Source organism: Polyodon spathula, chromosome 17 (assembly GCF_017654505.1).
Source record: "Polyodon spathula isolate WHYD16114869_AA chromosome 17, ASM1765450v1, whole genome shotgun sequence".
Classification (NCBI taxonomy): Eukaryota; Metazoa; Chordata; class Actinopteri; order Acipenseriformes; family Polyodontidae; genus Polyodon; species Polyodon spathula.
In genome coordinates this window covers 1,000,670-1,020,743 of record NC_054550.1, presented here as the reverse complement: position 1 = coordinate 1,020,743, position 20,074 = coordinate 1,000,670, and the positions used below count along the sequence as shown (strand labels likewise).

General features: G+C 38.7%; 1 protein-coding gene across 11 annotated transcripts in view; it reads right to left on the bottom strand.

Annotated features, from left to right (window-relative positions):
- The window catches only part of nav2a (neuron navigator 2a), a 155,789-nt gene that overhangs the window by 71,416 nt on the left and 64,299 nt on the right, over positions 1-20,074 (bottom strand). For 10 of the 11 annotated variants that reach the window (XM_041275163.1, XM_041275166.1, XM_041275155.1 and 7 more), the window contains exons 2-6: positions 9,985-10,102; positions 8,065-8,117; positions 3,693-3,765; positions 2,823-3,051; positions 260-411 (exon numbers count right to left, since the gene is read on the bottom strand). In XM_041275163.1, the coding sequence (XP_041131097.1) occupies positions 260-411; positions 2,823-3,051; positions 3,693-3,765; positions 8,065-8,117; positions 9,985-10,102 (625 nt within the window). Of the gene's footprint in view, positions 1-259; positions 412-2,822; positions 3,052-3,692; positions 3,766-8,064; positions 8,118-9,984; positions 10,103-13,279; positions 13,398-20,074 lie in introns of those variants that run through there. The other variant, XM_041275165.1, reaches the window with a different exon arrangement.

Below are 20,074 nucleotides of genomic sequence, written 5' to 3'. Positions count from 1 at the left end.
CTTCTGGTTACAAGCCCTGGACTTTAACCACTGGACCACACTGCCTCCAAAACCCCACCAGCCTTGTTTTATCCCAATTTCTTTTCAAGTTAGAATTTCTGTACAAAAGCCATTTCGATTAAGCATGATTTCACTATGGTTCAACAGACTTCCCCTTACTTTAGGGTTTTTTTTTTTTTTTTTTTTAACCAATTTCCAAGATTTTTCAATGGTCTGTTCCCAATGTAATGTGCAGTTTAGTGGCACAGCTGGCACCCACCTTTCTCTTGGCTGCTTGCTGGAGGCAGGTGTGCTGGCTTGGATTTGTCACAGTTGTTGAAGCTCTGGCTGCGTCGGGTGTTGGCACTGACAGATCCACGGGTCTTGGTCTCGCTGCCCGCAGCTGACATCCTCGTGGTGGGTCCTGGAAGCCTGCAGCAAACAAACAAAATGGAACCAAAACATGCAAGAGGAGCCTTTGGATTCAGGTAAAATTAGAGAGGACAAAATGTACTGTAAGGTGTGTTGCTGTTTTTAAGGTGTGTTCTATAAAAGCAGTAAAACGATCACTCAGTTTTGAGTCTACAAATCATCTCCGACTGTTGTTGATGCCGAACAGCATTGGCTGTTTGTAACTGAAAACATCAAAAGAGCAATCCCAAATACAGTGTTGATCATGACAGAATCAAACTAAAGCAGCAGTTTGATTAATTCCGATGATAAGCCTGACATTTTCACCACAGTTCGTTGCTCTTCGCTCCCCCATGCTATCTAATCCAAGTTCCTGCCAGAAGTGAATGTACACACTGATTTATTAAAAGCACAGGTTTTATGAATTGCAAATTCCAGCTCAGGAAAGTCCTGACAACCACCTAAACCGATTATTGTATTTTAATATTAAATTTAAAAACAGACTTTCTACCCTTTCAATCATTTCATTACTGGAAAATCGAAACGGAATTGCCCCCCTTTTGACAACACAAATTCATTTTACATCCTAGTAAACAAAAGATGTTAACACCCCCCCCCCTCCCCCTCTTACAAGTGTGTTATGTTAAGATGAAAGTCCTCGAACAACAATTTAGCAGAATATACAGAACGACAAGGCATGATTACATCTTAAGGTTTCCTTATATTGACACCACAGCTACACCAAAACCACACCAAGAGGGAAATGGATCTTAAAATGAAAAGCATCTCCATGCACACATCAAAACACTGCAGGAGCCAAGTGTAATGGAATTGCCAAGCAGCTTGAATTCATGAGTTAGAACAAAGGCGTTGGCCCGGAGCATGCAGAGTCAGAAGACTGTCAGGACGTGTAAGACTCAAGCAAGAGAGATGACCTAGACGATCTGTTCAGACCAAGGGTAAACCTGAGCAGTTTAGAGGAAATGGAGAAAGAGAGTGAGAGTAAGAGCGATTTAGAGATAGAGAGAGAGAATAAGAAAAAAGGAAATGTGACAGAAGACAAACGTTTATGAAAATCAGGAGTTGACAGGGATATTCCCCTTGACCTCCTAAAGCACACCAGTGCAGAAATGTATAGAAAACAGCAAGACAACAGCGTGTATTGCAAGCAGCATACAGAATGAACGGTTGCCATGTTACCACCATTAGGATGCAATAGGTTTCACACTTGTAAGCTAAGTCATAATTATAAAACAAAGAAAAAAATCAATAAAGATTGAAATACTAAAATGAAACTGTTAGTAAGTTCCTACACAAAGCGTTTCAACGAGAAGTCTTTAAGCACACTTGCATGACAAAGCGTTTTCCGAAAACTAAAGTTTTCCCCGAAAACTAAATCAGAAAACTGATTTTCTAAAAAACGTCACTTTTCTATGTTTGCATGATTAACGATAGAAAATCTAATTAGAATTCAACTGTACACATGGATTGAAGTTTTCGGAAAATGCAGGATATTTCTGCATGCAAAGTGCTGTAATACCCTAAATATGATTTGAAGACCGGACATTTCTGCGATAGAACGGAGACCAATCCAATATAGCGCTTTATCGAAGTGTCGAGTCTAAATTCAAAGATTACTGTCTTATACCTCTATTCAGATTCCCCACAATGTGCAATCAGCCTTTCCAACAGATCATCCTGTTCTATATTACCAGTTTCTTTTGCAGACATTATTTTAAATTATCACGTCATTTTAAAGCTGGAAAACATTTGCTGCTTCACTATGGGCTACTAACAAATACATACAGACTTTAACAAAATGTATTACCAACTAGACAAATGGATGCATGCAGACTGACTACAGACTATTATTATTTTCTGTGTTTTCTAAAACCACATGCAGGAATGAAGGTCAAAGTTTGCACATGTGCAGTACGCTATCGGAATAAGTTTTCCGAAAAGTGTTTTTACATGATATACATTGTTAGTTTTCAAAATTTAAATCGGAAATTTCTAGGTGCTGTTTTCCGAAACCTGACTTTCTGAATTTTCCGATACATTTTCCCGAAAACGTAAGTTTTCTGGAAAATATTGGAATTCTTATGCTCATGTAAAACGCACTGATTGTCATTTTCAGAGTGCAGTAAAAGTTTAATTGTTTTTCCCTGTGGTTCAACCAATCTGCGCATGCATCGTAAAACTACTCGTTAGCATCATGCTACTCGTTAGCATCACACTTCCATCACCATATAAAAAGAGACCATTCTCTGCAGGTGCAATATAAATAAATATGGCACAGAACTGCAACCACACTTGTTACTGCACAGTGACACACAGATACAGTTTGATGCAACATCCACAGTGCTCGGAGCCTTTCGTAATCAGTAGATGAATAGATACAGTTAGGAAGGTAGTAGATAGAGTCTCCTAACCTTGACTGCATTTCTGTTTGTGCTTTTTGCTGCTGTTGCATTGCTTGTGGATGTGGCTGGCACTGCGCTGCGGGCGGGTGGCGGTAGGGCTGGGTGTGGGGTGCAGCTTGCCCGTGTTGAGGGTGCCCAGCTTGGCTCTGGTGCTGGTGGTGCAGCTGTTGCTGCTGCTTGTAGCGAGACAGGCTGAAGAAAAGCCCCAAAATGGCCTTCAGGTTTCCATTTCTGATTTCTGAAAACAAAAGTTAGCCATACGTTCTGTTTAGCAGTGGCAGCACTTCTTTTTAATGAAGACATCTGTTTATCGAAAACAACTAATAAAACAGTTAAGATTAAAAACACTTGCATACACCATATAACATTCAAATGCAGCTAATAAGAAACTTTTTTTTTTAATTTTAAAATGTATACAGTTTCAGCATCTACAAAAAACACATTGTATTTCTCTGTCCAATTTGGTCTTTGTAAGTAATGGATTAAAATGTATATAGTACTGTTATACAAACTTCAAAATATTAGCCTACTTAAGTTTTCCTAGTGGCTTCCATAAAATATGACTGCAACAACCCCATTATGAAAAGCACTAGGATTCAGTAAATCCTGGCACACCTATGTGTCAAGATGCTATTGTGCTTTGCTACAAAGACCACATTCTGCCTGCTTTTGTTAAGTAAATACAAATACAAGGCTAAAAAACGTCAGTGACCCTTCATAACCAACTAATCCCATTGCTTCTACAGCTGGGAAGGTACAACTAGATTAGATTGCTATTAAAGGATTTGTACGGGCATAGTACGCAGATAACTCATTTATTTTTAAAAATAACACAAAGGCACGAAATACAAGTTTAAATTACCAAACAGTCTGACTTACCTTCTGCAGACAGACCCTGTATGTTAACACCTTTGGCTGCTAGGAAACTCAAGCAGGCATCGATATTTTCAATCTGCAAAAAGAACATTTGAAAATATACTAAAAGCCTCTCTGGATATATCCCCGGATTCTGACAGCTTGTTCTACAGTCTACCAAGTTTCATAACAAGTGGAAACGGTGTCCAGGGTGATGCATTGACTTTTTTGTTTCTTACACAGTACAATAAGGTCATGCTTTAATCCTAAATCATTTTGGGTTTTTTTTGTTTGTTTGTTTTTTTTAAAATCAGACAGGTGTTTTTTTTTTTTTTTTTTTTTCTATTTACAACTTAGTCTTTATTTGTTTCTAAAGATACCTGCATATGACAAACAGACCAAAAAAAAACAAAAAAAAACAAGGGACACTTTTTTTTTTAGGTTTAGGTTTCTATTTACATGGTTGTTGCTAGGTTACACTACAGTAGGTTCATGACCCTGCTGCTAGTCAAATGCAGCTTACGGTGCAGTTCAGGCTGTATGTAAACAATAAAACTACTTCTAAATATATAGTGTTAGAGTCTTATCAGAATAGGAGCAATAGGGTCATAAACAGGGACCTAGTGTGAGAGAGAAGCACAGAACAGTCGCTGTAGATGCAGGCACTACTACAATCACATGTATATTTACTTAAATGACTTCATCTTTTTGTAAACAGCGAGACTTTAGTTTCAGTTTGCACACCAAAGAACCAAATTTGAGTTGAACTGTTGTAGCACTAAAAGCAGCCAACAACAGTCCTTTAGAAGACACAAAGGGAAACAGGTGACTTATATTAAAATTCAAAATGACAAAACTGTACAACTTGGAAGTCGTTTTCAATGCTTTTAAAATAATTTTATATCAAAAGCAACCACACCAAACAAAACCACAGCAGCTACTCCACCTAGTCGCTAGCTTTCTAACTGAAAGCCAGCCAATTCCAAAGCTGTGCATACTGTATTTTGTGCAGGTCTAATGTCAAACTGCCACATGCGGATTACTGCACAGATGCATAGTCTATTTTTAATGCTTTTCATTGTACTTCTAATTATGTGTGTATATTGCTATAGTAACAATATAAGGCAAGTTGCAAGAGACCCACATATTTGAGCCGCTGGCAGCTGTTTATTCCACATGCTTACTGGATTCAAAGTAAAATCAACAACAAACATTTCCTGGTATCTCTAGCATGCCCCACTCAGAATTCCTTGCCTTACAGTAACAACTAGTGTTTCTGGTCCTAAACACTTAATAAAAAATACATTAACCTAACAATCTGTCCCAGCATAAACCATTACTAGTATTATCAAAACAAATAATGGTACAGTACTTTACTGTTTAAATATAGTTCAGTACCGGTAACATTTCTAATGCAACATTTGCACTTGATACAGCAGGAACAGAGGCATCCAGAAGTTAAAAGAAATTCAACCCGGGCTCTTCGACATTTGCTTTGACTGCTAGATCAGATGTTTACAGCTATAACAAGAAGCATGGGGAATCCTGTTTCAACCCAAACAGAAGTTACTGAGTGTATTAAAGTCATAGAATTGACTTAAACAATCATCCTACCTTCAAGGGGCTGACCAGTCTTTGATACCATAGTTACAGCAATGTTCACTTCTTGCTTGAACATTTTGCACTGAAGGAGGCCGTTATATTCTTATCTTTTCTGATTTGCAGCGACCCAGACAGTAACTATGAATGCTACTATGTTATGATGTACTGTAAGCTGCGTCAAACAAATATTTGCAGAGGTCACCAAGACTATTTGTTCTCGAAGCATTCTTTTGTGATGAGAACTGGAAGAATCTACATGGAAAACAATGCTAGATGTGCTGTCACTTGTGAAGGAATCCGGCACTACAGGATGTCACCTGAAAGCACTGCTTTTCAGAATAATAACTTACTGTCAATGTCAATGGAGAAAGTGTGCGGTCACGATACATCACTCACCGGAAGGTGGCATAAGGTGTTGCAAGCTTCAAATCAGATACTGTATGTGAACCTCACTATAGCAGAAAGGTTAAGGTGCAAACATACAATGTTAACTGCACAACAATGTGCTGTATTATAAGTAAATGACATCACTTGGAACATGAATGAGATGTCAGAAGTTATGCCATCATACAAAGTGCTTACAATATTATTTTCTGGTAGACACGGTAACCTCTGATTATTGCATTTGATCATTATATATTTGCAGAGCTACAGTATGCAAAACACTATCAAATGAAACGTATAAAACAATTCTCAATTAGAGCTACTCATGGAAACACAACTAAACGTACCTCACTCAGCTACTTCTGGACTTCTGCATCAACACGGACTGAATGAAAACCTGACATCAGAGAGGCAGAAATCTTTCTTTTGCTCCAGGTACTGTACTTACCAAATCATATAATTCAGTGTTTCTAAATAAGCCAGCTCCACAACGTGGAATAAACGACTACAACCTGAGTCCAATATCCAAACGGGAAAAAATACTGCACACTATTACAGCATGAGGTCATTTAGCAACGGCAAGACTGGGCTACACCTGTGCTTGCACAACGCACACCAATCATCCCATAGCACCAGGTGTTACTGTTTGAAAAGCATATAGCTGTGTACTGTAATAAATAAAAAAACAGGCGCATAAAGGAAGTAAAGTTTGAAACATGGCTGGACAGGTATTCCCCATCAAACATTAACCATGAATATAACGCCCGGGTCATACAATGAGCGGGTCATTTAGGGTTTATTAAAGAGAGAGAGAAGAGAGAGAGGACTACACCCAAACAGCTTGTCCTCCCTGAGAATTTCTTACACCCTGCAATAGGTATTAGGACCTTTGAGATTACTGTTCACTTTGACGTCCCAAACAATAGCGATGACTGTAAAGCCAGGTTACACATGCTGACAGTTGCTTAATGGTAATAGAGCAGGTTTTCTTTCGAACTGTGTTTATTATTTGGGACTGTAAACCCTTTGTTTGCAACACTGCAATACACATTGCTGTGTATTGCCCAGGATTACTGTAAGCGCTCACCAGACCGGGATTATAAATAAACGTATTGTTTGGACCGTGGACTTTGTTGTCCGTCTTCTGTTGCGTAATCACATCACCACTACATCTGCGCACTGCAAACTACTTTGCCACAAGGACTAAAAGCACTTGAAGCTGCAGTATGTGGACACTGCATGTGGTAGGTGCAATGCAGAACTGCCAAAACAGGGTTCGTTCTTTATTACGTGTATCGATTATAGGGTTACAAAAGACGCATCGGTAATCAAATTAAAATGTCAGATCACTTTTGTTGTACCCAAGATTAATTGCTCTTAACAAATCCACTCAAGCTAGCTGTACAGGTGGTTGCCATAATAAAGCATAACACTTCTCCAGATTTATGTCTTTCTAGACATAATGACCACACATGTGACACTGTACATAGAACCTACTCTAACTATAAAAATGCACATCTTATTACTGCACTTTGTGGTGGTGGTCCACTATGAAATGCGCTATATAAAATAAGATTCATTGATTGATTGATTTATCTTGAATACCTTCTCAGATGAGTGCACTAGAGACAGGTCACGCTTGAATATTGTATACAGGAGTACTGGGACAAACCTTTTTATTTGAACAATTACTTTAAAAAGGCAGAAAGTCTTTGGACTCAGCAGGTAATGTTTACTGTACATAATAAGCCTATAATGGTTTCTTGCAATTCAATGGCATGCTGCTGTACATGAGCGGAATAAATGAATAGCATGAAGGTTTGGACACACTTAATCTGCTGTTCCTGAAACTACTGTTTCTGCATGACACAGTTTTATGTAAAGGATGCATCAATTACTAACTTACAGTAGTGATTGATGTCTTGGTGTGTCAGTCTTCATAAACACATCTATAGACATGCACATGCTGAAGAAAAATACCTTGTTGTTTACTGCAGATTGCTGTTTTAAAATTGCCATTTCCAAAACTAAAACTGCTTTTAAATGTTCAAAACATGTTGAATCTAGCAATACAAAGAAATGGCAAAACAAATGACCATTTCAATAGAGTCAATGTCTGCCCTTTCTCTAACCCCTGAGCAGGTGCAGTTAATTTGCATGTTATATTGCTGCATAGCAAATATCTTCCATATATTTATTAAAATTTATATTTGGTTTTTGAAAACTTCACACACAAAGGGTCACAATTTTCTTAAGAGAATAGATGCAAATGTCTCAAATGAATACAGTACACCCCTTTTTAAAATTCTAATGAACCTTTGACAAACATTTTTTCTAAAAATTTCTCCCCACCCCCATGAACATGAAAACAGAAAAAGCATACAGCAATGAAAAAATGAACCCCACTCACCATCTGGGACCGACTCTTTGGACAGCCATTGATATCTTCAATCTTCTCGTTTGCTGGAAGGGGAAAAAAAAAAAAAAAGACAACTTTTCTTTATAAATGTCTTCAGCGACAGGGCATTTCTCAGCTATTCTAAAAGCTGAAGTGAAAGACCTGTTGCTGCAGAAGCCTGAAGAAACCAGTGCCCTACATACATGAAATCCAATCTTATCCAAGCAAAACGTGTGAAACCTCGCGACCCAACAGAAAACGTGTTGGGATATTCTCATGGGCTGTCCCCGCCCAGCCCGCAGCAGCTGTAACAAGGTCCTGTACTAAAAGCAGACAACTGTGCCGACAGCACCTCTTCAAGTGGTAGTACAGTACAGCACCTCCAACGCCACCAACTGGAATTCAGGGTATTGAACAGTTTAAAAAATAGAAAAATACAGCCCCCCCCCCCCCCCCAACCATTTTTGCTGCAGAATAATAGCTTATGCACTTCACTGGTGCTACATGGATGGGAAAATAAAATGGACTCTGTCACCTGTTGTATAAAATGAATATACCTCCAGTGATCAGTAATAATGCCACATTGTCTGAATGGAGGCAAGCTACCAACATTATTTAATATCTGCTGCTGCCAAAATAAATTTCAGACACGCTGGACACATTTGCTTTCTCATTTTGCTTGCTGGCACGTGCTGTCTGCACTCAAGGAAGGTGGCCTATGAAGACCCCCCTGGAACTACAGCAGACCAACAGCACAGGACGCGTGTAGGGGGAGGAGACGAGACACTACAAACAGGTGACAGCCCCTTACATTTCCAATCGAAATCTTAGATCACAGAATGCGGGATTGCTGGTTACTACCATGGTTAATAAAATTAAAAATCGGGAAAGAAGGGCTTTTTGTTATCAGAAATTATGGAATAATTTGCCCATTTTTTGTCAAAGCGCTTGTTTACTGGAAAAAAGAAGTGAGTTTATGTGATCTCAAAAACGTTCTTAATCCACACACATATGGACGCATTTGCTGGCTGTCACTCGAAGTAAGACAGGCATACAAGCTGAATTAACCTGCCCCCTAGGAGAGTAAGCAGTCCCTCCAAGGCAGTGAAGGGAACAAACTGTCACAGACCTGTCACCGTATCACCAGACCTCATTATTAACAAGGACACGTTTTCCTTCCCTGGTTCAAACTAGAGCGCCCCCTGCCTTCTTCAGAAATGTAGCAGCTTCAGGATAAATTGGGTGGTATAATATATCTCATGACATCTCCAGTAGAAAGCAGTGAAAACACAGATGGAAGCCACATGAGGCCTCCCACGCACGTGTAGTCAGCTGTTTGGGGTCTAAGCATGTTTTCTCTGAAATCAACACCAACATTCACCTATTTCTGTGCATTGTTGCTGTCTGGGGGTGGGACGTGATAGAATGTCTGGTTTGGCCTTAATCCAGACCCAGTACTTTGATGTGGTTTAATAGACCACCACATTCTTTTAAAAATGAATGCAGCATTTGACATCTGTGTCTAGGTGTTGGTTATTTTTGTGGTTAGAAATCAGTACAGTACAGCAGGTCAGAACATGTCTCACATGTTGATTTTTACATGCTGTGCATCTATACACAGTAGCAACATTATACAAGGGGTTTTGAGAATTAAAAAGAGTCCAATGCAATTGTAAATTGCTACAAAAACCAGTCTGCTTGCTTGCATCAAAATACTAAATGATACTTAACATATGCAATACTGCTTTCCAAACATGGCTAACTACAGTAAAGAGTACATTACAATGCAAAAAAAAACAAAACAATGCAAGTGATTTAACATACACGGAAAATGAAAATCTAGGATCACTGGTAGCTGTTATGATGTATGTTATAGTGCTGTATAAACTAAAACTTATTTTAAAAAGTATTTTAAAAAGTCCACTCACTTACCTACAACCTGGATGATCTCCGCCAACAGCACCCCGTCTGTGACATCTTGTTGCAAGTCTTTAATGAGTCTCTTGCGGCCTGACTTTGCCAGGTAGTGGTTCGCCCAATCAGTGTAAATCTGTAGAACAAAGAAACAAGACCGTTAGTCCTCGTCCGACAGAGAAAGAGTTGCACTATAGTAACAAGCTATACCGTTTAAAAAGTTTTACTATGAAACAATGACGGGCTTTTAGAGAGAAAAAGGACAGAAGCAAGCTTGCTTCTCCTCAGCTGGAACGAACATGTTGGCGTGGGATTCAAATCCAAGGCATTGTGTACAAGTCCAGTATTCAGGTTCTGGTGGCGCTTCTTACAAATGAGGAGTCTGACATCAGAGTTTAAGACAGACAGACTCTTCACAGGCATAAAGAGCCTGAATGGAGCATCAGACAAGCGTCTGAATAATGTGAATATATCTTTGTTTATAATTGGGTGTTCAGTGGCTTTGCCGTCATATCAGCATCTCATTATCAGGGGCCAGTATGCAAACAAGAAAAAGCGCCACTGCTAAAGAATTTATGAGGAGATTATACAGTATTGTTAACTAAAACTGCTCTGCTGTTTCTGTATGCCAGCAATGTGTGTTTCTCTGAAGTGTGAAAATCACATTTATTTTTCACCGGAGGTGCATGAAGAATAATACCGCCACGTGAAACTTTGCTGAAAATGTACGTAGCTTATATTTTACACGCACAATATTGAAATGATCTTTGCTACAGAACATCTGTCATAGACTTCTGAAGCTTTTAGTGGTTCCAACATAAAAAAAAAAAAAAAAAAACCACACACACACACACACACACACACACTTGAATTTGTATACATATTTTCAGGAGTTTCAAACAAGACCCATGGGCCAAGTGGAAGCCTTAAAAATGCTAGACCACAGAGCTCTGAGGAAACCTACCCATTCCCAAAGGAATTGCTTTTGTTGTCACTGCTGTACTGTCTGCAAGTGCTGTGCTGGCAGATTGTGCTCCACTAATTAAAAATGTGCCATTGAACCGTTTATTAGAATTCTAAGGTGGCCCCCTTCCATTGAACAGCTACAATACTGCAGCGATGTCCAGTACGGGCTTATATTGTTGGTATCACTTTTAAATCCACTATACTGTTTTGAGCTTGTTCTTCCAAGATCACTGAACTGCACCAAAATACATCACTTGGCAGGAAATTTGTCGTTTCTGGTAGGAGTCAACCATGAAAGCTTACTGTATTACTCATAGGAATGACTGCTTTAAATGACTATAAACAACAGGTGCACTTTTTTTTTTTTTTTTTTTTTTTTTAAAACATCAAACATAAACCATCCTTACTTTCAAAGTACATTAATGTTTGTAGTGAACCTTGAAATGGTTACACAACTTCACACACAGCAGGATGGCAGGGTTAGCAGAACCTTTGAAATGATACTGTAGTCGTGCTTATTGTGCAATAGATTTCCTCAAAGAAACTGTTGTACAGTTGTCAGCTACTGTGCTAGAAGAATATAACCTAAAGTCTTTTTTTTTTTTTTAAATCGGGCGTGATTTTAAACTGTACACTACATTTTTTACCCCACATAAAATCATGAAATGTCCCTCTATATGCTGCTTGCCCATCAGGATTGTAGTTGTCAGATGTTTTGGGGATTTGGGGATAAGAAGCTGATAGCAATGTAATTCAAATGCCTATACAATGTGGATTTACTGTAGCTACTCAAATTCTGGTTATCATTCATTTTCTTACATAAAATTAGCAAAACTATATCCATACATACTCCAGAGTTAAAAGTTACGTAACACGATATACCCACAACACACAAAAATAACAAATTTTCACTTTGAGCATTCACAATACAAAAACAAAAAAAAACACAAACAAACATTTGACCACAGATGTAACCTGGTTGCCAGATCTCAGCCAATACATTTGAAAACTAAAATCTGTTCTCCTTTCAGAATTGGAAACAAAATATGTTACAACAGGGGGTAATAAGACTTGTCACTCAGCTGTCAGCAAGATGTGAATCACCTTCTAAATCAATGCCAACCCCTTGCTCCGATGATCAAACGTGAAAGCAGCGTGAATCATCAGCACATGATCAGTCACTCGAGCAAGCGGGCTGCATTAACAATTACTACAAACTGAATGCATTTCAGTAGCCTTTCATTTCTAACCACATAACATGTTTTTACCATCGCCTTGGAATGCTACAAAACATACAATGCCTTTTTCTGTTCTGTGTGATGCATTAATCATTAACCTTGCATGCCCGCTCAATGACAGTCGATGCCTCAGACTTCTGGTAAATTCAAAATAAAGCTGCTTTTTTCTTATTGGATTTGTCTCAAATGTCCAAATTGTAATCCTACTTTCTAAAAGGACTCACTACACGCTGTGAATATATTACAATAAGTTCCTATTCTTAAAATGTACAGCTCTCTCTACATGAGTATTTTCATCAGTGTGCAGGTGTCCCCCTTGGCTCATCTATTGTAACAGTCCTTGTATATTAGTAACAGATTAACAATAGCGACAACAGGTTCTAAAGATTTTTAGAGGTTTCTTATGAGAGTAGTTTTCTGACGCAGTGCACACGTATAGCTACGGCCAAAAGTTTAGCATCACCTACACTTTCATGATTGAGACATACTGTAATGGAAAAAAAAAAACTACACGAACAGAATTTGGTTCTTTTATTTATCACGTAAAATCAAAGAAAATGCAAAATTATAAATCATAAGAGTCTACTGGAAGCCATACTAGCAGTACAGGATTTCATGTTCGATTTCAAAATGTCACATCTTTAAAAAGTGTCAGTTTTTCATTACGTATATGGAAAACTACAAAGTGGTATATAATTCAGTATGTTAAAGTAACATTATTCAGCAGGTTTCACTCGACTACGAAGCAAAAAATTCGAACGAAAATTCTATAGGGTGATGCTAAACTTTTGGCCATAGCTGTGCAGTAAATGCAATACTACAGTGTTTGTTTGTGGTAACTTCATGGCACACCTCAAATGAATGCTTTAACAACCGGCACCCAAGGAATTTACACTGTAGCTAAACAGCAATGGTAAAACAAAATACAGCTTTACATAAGCACTGCCTAAACGAACAAATCAAAACACACAATGGGCTTTAATTATTGTATGTTTATGTTAAGATGCTGAATCTCAAAAAGATGCAACTATATTTCATTACTAAATACAATGCTGTACCTCCCGCAGCTGTACTGTATCACAACAGTTCATTCATAAAAATCTCCTTACCATTTTATAGTGTTCACCAGAGAAAGCACTCTTCCCCCACAGTGGAACCCTAAGGCCCATGTTTGCTGCCATCCTTAACCCCTGAGCAGTGCATCCGAAGTGTTGGTTCTCACACAAGGGGTGTGTGTGCAGCACAGAGTGGTGATTTACACTGGAACGTGGGGACTTTGCAGTTAAATTTAGCCATGCCCTCTCAGCCTTCCCCAAATTCTTTTCACACTAGGAATAACATGTTATTACTCCCAGCAATGTCTACTAGTGAGCCCACCCTGACTCAGCCCCCTATCTCCCTCAATTACCATGTAACTCTCTGCTCCCCTTCAAGGTACACAAAGTTCAGGCACAGACAAATGTAAACAGGATTACTTTATTCTTAGAGTTATACTGCCCTGACAGCCAAATACAAGATCCTGTTGGTTACAGCAGCCAGAGTTTATTGACTTGTTAAACTCTACACCTGGTAAATAAAGATTAAATTCACATTTGTTTGGGTTTGGAAATAAAATAGACTGCCACTGTAGTCTAATACACAAAGGGCAGAATTCTACAGTACCTATGTTGTGTTCTAGCAATAGGCAAGTCAGCAGTTTCTTAAAATTGACAGAAGTTGTCATAAAAGTATTTTAACACTGGTTTATTAAGAACAAAATTACAGAGCCCTAAAATATTTTATAAAATTACAATTACATTTTTATAACCTGGTTTCTATAATACAGTTCACAGCAACACATTGATGTGGGTTTTACAAAGAAAGAGAACATAAATAAATGAATAATTCTGTCTGGCTTTAGTGTGTGCCAAACAATCCTGAACACTGAACGATGTTGGGCAAGTAGCATATATTGAAAATAAACACATAAATAAACAAGCACACATGCCACATGAAAAGCATGCATGTTTCTATAACCCTGCACACAAGGCTTGCCTACCAAGTCCTGAAGAAGCTACTGTAGTACAGCTCTGCACTGCTGTTTGCTATGCAATGTTTATGCGGCGGACCAGATTGCAAAAGTAACCACATAAGCAGACCGTTCTTGAGCTCCTGAATGACTTACCTGTACAGCAATGACTGGGCGTCTAGCCGTAAAACCCCAATGAAACTCAACCTGCACAGTCCAGCAATTACATGTCCTGTGAAACCCTTGGAATGAAGTAAAAGTAGAAATCTAGTAAAGAATGAACAAGACTTAAAAGTTGCAGGAGTCGGGGCTTATAGGTAACGGGCTTGTAAATGTAGTTACATTTTAAACTAAAGTACATTTCTCAAAGCCGGAAATCTTGAACACTTTCTTGAAGGGCACTGATCTTTAATATCTGTCAGAAGACAAAGACTGCTTGTTAATCCAAGGCATGAACTTTACTAAATCAATAAGATAACTGACCAAGCATAAAAAACAAGAGAGAGGCAGGGCATTGTGTTCTACTCAGTCTAACTCACTCCTACAGATTATTGGTCCCAAGTTGCTAAAGCCAGGTGAGGGACAGTATTTGCCTTGGCTTGTCCCCACCCCCACCCCTAACACTGGAGACCACTGGTCAGAGAATCATTCCAACTGAAGGGACCCAAAACCCTCTGCAGATGGTGCCCTTTTTATTTAAACACACTTGTACAAACGCATCACACTTCACAATCATTATGGTATACAATAAGTATTGTAGATTTTGCATCCCTTCTATGGCCAATACTCCAACACACAACAACAGTACAGCTGCACCCTATCAACAGGGTCACATGACCATTCCTCTCATAACACTGGAGTGCTGAATTAATTTCAACAGAAGCCTTCAATCTAATCTAATAATCCTGTGGTTAGCCATATGGTCCCCAGATGTCTGTTGCACTTGATCTAACTGGTGTTTCTTGAAATGTAATTGTTATGCTGTAAACAGCCTCATTTACCTTCGATGACTCCAGCTTTCACCTCCCCATCCCACCAAAAACATATTAACTCTTGACGTTGACTGCTTTCAAAAGCAAGGAAAGCTCTTTGTAAACAGATGCTTCTATAGAAGGGATACACTGTCAGTTGCGTTTAAAATGAGTACATGCAGGAGATGAAACGATGTGGCTTTCAAGCACAGCGTGCAGGCAGCACAGACAGTGTGTGGTGTCAATGAAAATGAACTGCTTCTCCTGTAGGCCATTCAAAATGCAGTCTGTTTCTGCTGTGGTGGAGTAACAGCAGAAAAATAAAAGAGATCAGTGACTGTGAGAGCAGCCTTGTTGGGTAAAGAAGTGTGGAACAATTAAACAGTGCAATTTGTTTTTAAACTTTTTTTTAGCAAGCAGTGTCAGGAGTGTCAACGTCCTCCTTTAAAACCCTTACAGCCCATACACTACATAGGCCACCACTGCAAGAACACCAATACTGAAATATTGAACCCAGTACCAAGCATTATCAGTACGCAGAAAATGTAGCATTCATTACAATTCAGTTTCAAGTCAATTATCAAATTTACCACTGTGTCTCCCCAGCTTCAGCACTGAACAAAACAAACTGAATAAAAGAAATTTGCTTGCTCTTCAAGGTCTCGAATTAACATCCTGTACCAGACATCTGTTAATGGTTAGTATGGCATAATTTTCCACGCCACAGGAGTTCTGCAGATGCCCAATGGATAATTAATGCATAGATTTTCCTGAAGTGTTACAGTCCAATATCAGGTGTCATGCACTGTTTAACATAAAAAGAGACAAGGGTCAGGGTGTAAATTAATTACTGCATGGACAGTTGTTGAGCAAGTGACCTATGGATAGTAGGCATTTTACAGCACAACACTCCACTAATTAGGTTAGAACAGGAGAACTTTGATTTTCTAGGTAATATGTCTCAGTTCCTGGATTGACAAGTGAAATACAGTTGATCAGAACACTAGGCATTTAATTCAGAGAACATTAAATAACTCTAGCAACTGCACACCTTCTTTCAGCCATCCTGGACTATTCACAAGCTACTAATGTATTATGCTGTACTGTATATAGCAACAAGCACAACACTGGCGGAATAGTGCTATTAATGCTCAAGTCTTTGCACTGTAGCTTTGTAACCATTTCTGAGTCACCTCACAGTTGAACAGCTGACATTACAAAAAGCCAGTACAGCAACCAGCAATAAATTTGCAGTCATCTAATCAATCAGGAGCCACAGGCTAAAAAGAACAGTACTGTGAACTTTTAGCCTACCATAAAACAGAAGTGTAGCCCATTTATTTCAAAATGAAAAAAAATGTACATCACAGCACAAAACTGATGTGCAGCATTATTTCTATTGGCATATCTTAATGTAGTGCAACTGGATTCCACATGGTCGTTTACCCTGCTGTTTATTTAACTAATGCTTCGAACCTTTTCCGATATGTCTTTTAGGGGGCAATGCAGAGTGGTCCAAGATATGAATCTTGTGTGCAATATCATGTTTTGTGTATCCTTCACCGCAATACAGGCCCCTTGGCAACAGATATATCAAAGAATGATATCTTAAACCACCGAGGCCTGACTTAATTTTTAGAAAAGATACAAGTTTGAAACAAGATTTATAACGCTTTCAGAAAAAGGGTTATTTTACTGTTTTACAACTGAAGCTCAAAACAGACTTTGAAATCAATGAAAATGAAGGGGTCACAGGCTCAGCTTTCAGATAGAGGACCTCACTGCGACTCCCTCACCTTTAGCAACCCCTTCCCTGTACACCTAATCACTCCTCTTCACAGAAATAAAGCACTTTTACACCTCCAGCCCAATTGACAATCTATACCGTAGGACAAGATTCATGGTTCAGGCAAGAACAAAAACGAGAAATAGAAGGGCTGTTGAAAAATCAATATGCAAGTCCTACATGTATTTTTTTTTTTTTATCCCTCCTGGGGTTACAGTGGAAGTCCATACAGTACTGGATGTCTGCATGCAGAGGATCTCTATGTTCGCTTTTGCCATAGACTGCTTTTGTACATGATGATAGTATCTGAATAAAGAGTCAATAAGCTAAATAAGCAACTACTACAAATTACATATACTTTAACCCTACATTATCTTCCATTTTACCGATTGGTAATACTACCCGTCTAGATCAATAAGATCATCCAGTTTATTTTCCTCTATATGAATGATCTCTATCACATATGCTGTGATGAATGCATCTTTTTCTTTATTAAAAAAAGAAAGTATTCAAGAGAAAAGAACAGACAAGGGAATCACAGTAAAATTGGACAAAGCTTCCAATGAGATGTTGTTACAAATGTGACGCAACCCTTAAGCAATCGGCACATACTTTAGTCATGTTTTGATGTTTTGAAGTCTAACCTAACATCTGTACTTTTACAAGTCAGCCTCAGGTAATGTATCTCCCCCTGACAGGTTTTTGGTTTTGCATAGCTGATCAAAGTCAACATCATTTCAGACTGTAAATCAGCAAAAACCCGCAGAATCAAGATTGGCGCAATCCTGACTATAGAAATTTCAGTACAAAGATCATCATACTGTACAACAATGATGAAGGCATACTGTAAGACATCCCAAACTGATTCAATGCTATACCATTTACAACAGTGAGGCACCCATGTACAGTACTGTGCGACAGCAGCACCAGATTACATATAAAACAGTGAAATTTACACATTTGAACAAGCACTGAAACAAACTAGTACCGTAACCCAAATCATGTATGGTAGAGGTAGCCTTAAGCACAAGTCAGTTTTTGGTTGATACAGAAGATCCAGTCGGCAGATTCAAGGGACCTAATCCTCTAAAGGGTGATGGGTTGAAATATACAGCTGCCATTTAAACAAATTAACACTGGGACCCACCCTGGCATCTAAAAACAAAAATACACTAAAATAAAATGTAATGATCTAAAAACAGCAGCAGTGTAGCACAGTATGTACATCAATTATACTGTAGACCTTGTTAGCAGAATACCTGTCTATAGAAAATCTGGGGAATGGTTAATGGAATTAGGCCACTTTTGTGTTCATTAATGCCATTTATGTTGAAAATAAACTGGCTTTTCCCAATGGTAATCCCCAACACCTGCTGATATAATGGTGTTACCAAGCTCATCCTACTATTACCCCAGCTGCTCTCAGATACCAGGCAAAGAAACCAGCCAGAAAATTAAATTAGGAGTCCCCAATACTGCTATAACATTGCTCAGGCTGTCAAAGCCCACACCAACCCCTGGTTAACAGCAGCATACCCAGCCTCTCGCTCTAGAAGATTAAAGACAATCAGCATCCCTCTTTTCTAACTCAATAAGACAGCTGTCTTCCATAACCCAACAATGTCCCTGCAATTAGTTTATGCGGATAATTCTATCTCTATACATTATACATGTTTGCACAGGATTTGAATCCTGCTGGAAGAAACATCGCTTATTGCCCACCCTCCCTAGGACGGAGTTACTTTCGAATCTGTCAATTCACTGGGGATCATTTCACCACAACGGGACTTACTGGACTTCATTAAATTAATTCATTTCAATTCATAATGTACATCTGGCACAGTATGTGCACTCGTCACAAAAAGACAAGCTTCTATGAAGCTATTTAATTTAAACTTCAAATTAACTCTCTGTTAGTGTCACTACATAACATTTCCAGAAGGCCAATCACAGATAATCCGGTTATTTACTTTTTGCTGTCTAAAACTTTTAAAATAGAGGTTCAAGAGCTGCTATATTGACCCTTTTAATATATATTAATCTCACATATTACATGGAGCTATTTAGCCACTTTTGAAATTGTCGCACAACTTCTGGTGAGGCAGTAAATAAGTGCATGGTAGTTTTGTAATTTCTAGCGAATAAGAACATCTGATTTATGCAACCGAATACATGTCAAAAAATATCTGTTTGAATAGTCGGATATTTGTGTGTGTGTCTATATATAGCACTGATACAAAAAAAAAAAAAATGCATTTCAAATTTTTTCATGTTCATGTAGATGCCGGTTTTCTTCCCCTAACAACTGCTCAAATCAAAACAGCAGAGCAGACGGGAACTGTACCTTTACAGTACTGCACACCTTAGCACTACTCTGAATGACCTGAACAGAAGTGTAGTGTTGTTCAAAGCTTCCCTGCTATTCCTTCACTCTACTGGGTGAGATAAACAAACACATCCAAAACAGCAAGCTGCTATACATCACATTAGCAGCAGCCACATACTCCACCTATTTGCCCAATCCTGTCAAGAAGATCTGGAATCCATGCAAAAGGCATGAGAAAATGACCACAGCCAGTCCAGTACTAAGCAAGTACCTAGGGCAACATGCATGCTGAAGCAGACAAAGAAATGAGCTTAGTTAACCAAGAACCGCTTCATATCTTTGAGGGGGGGGGGGTGGTTCACAATTCAAGATGCTGTCTGCTCACAGCTGTTGCTGTCCATATCTCCAGCAGTTCTACTCTCCCCGATAAGGGGTAATGTGTGCTTTAAGATAAGTATTAGCCATGCTCTGCTAATGACAAAGGTGGCTGTGTGAACCACGAAAGGACCAACTCTATACAAAATTATTCTCTCTGTGTAGAGACTGCACTTCGAAAAGGGCTTATACTGCACCATTTTTGGGACAAAGGTTTTTTTTTTTTTTTTCCATATATAATTAAATGTTTATTCAAAAAGAGGACTGAAGTGTATTTCCCTGCCTCAGAATAACTCCCATCCCAAATAAAATAAAAAACAGTCACCAAAATTTGGTATGCTACTAACATTACAGACAAGATTGCATTGTCATATGCTAAAGTTCTTAGCCAGTAACTTTAAAAAGTCTGCTTTTCTGATCTACTTTAACCAGGATAGG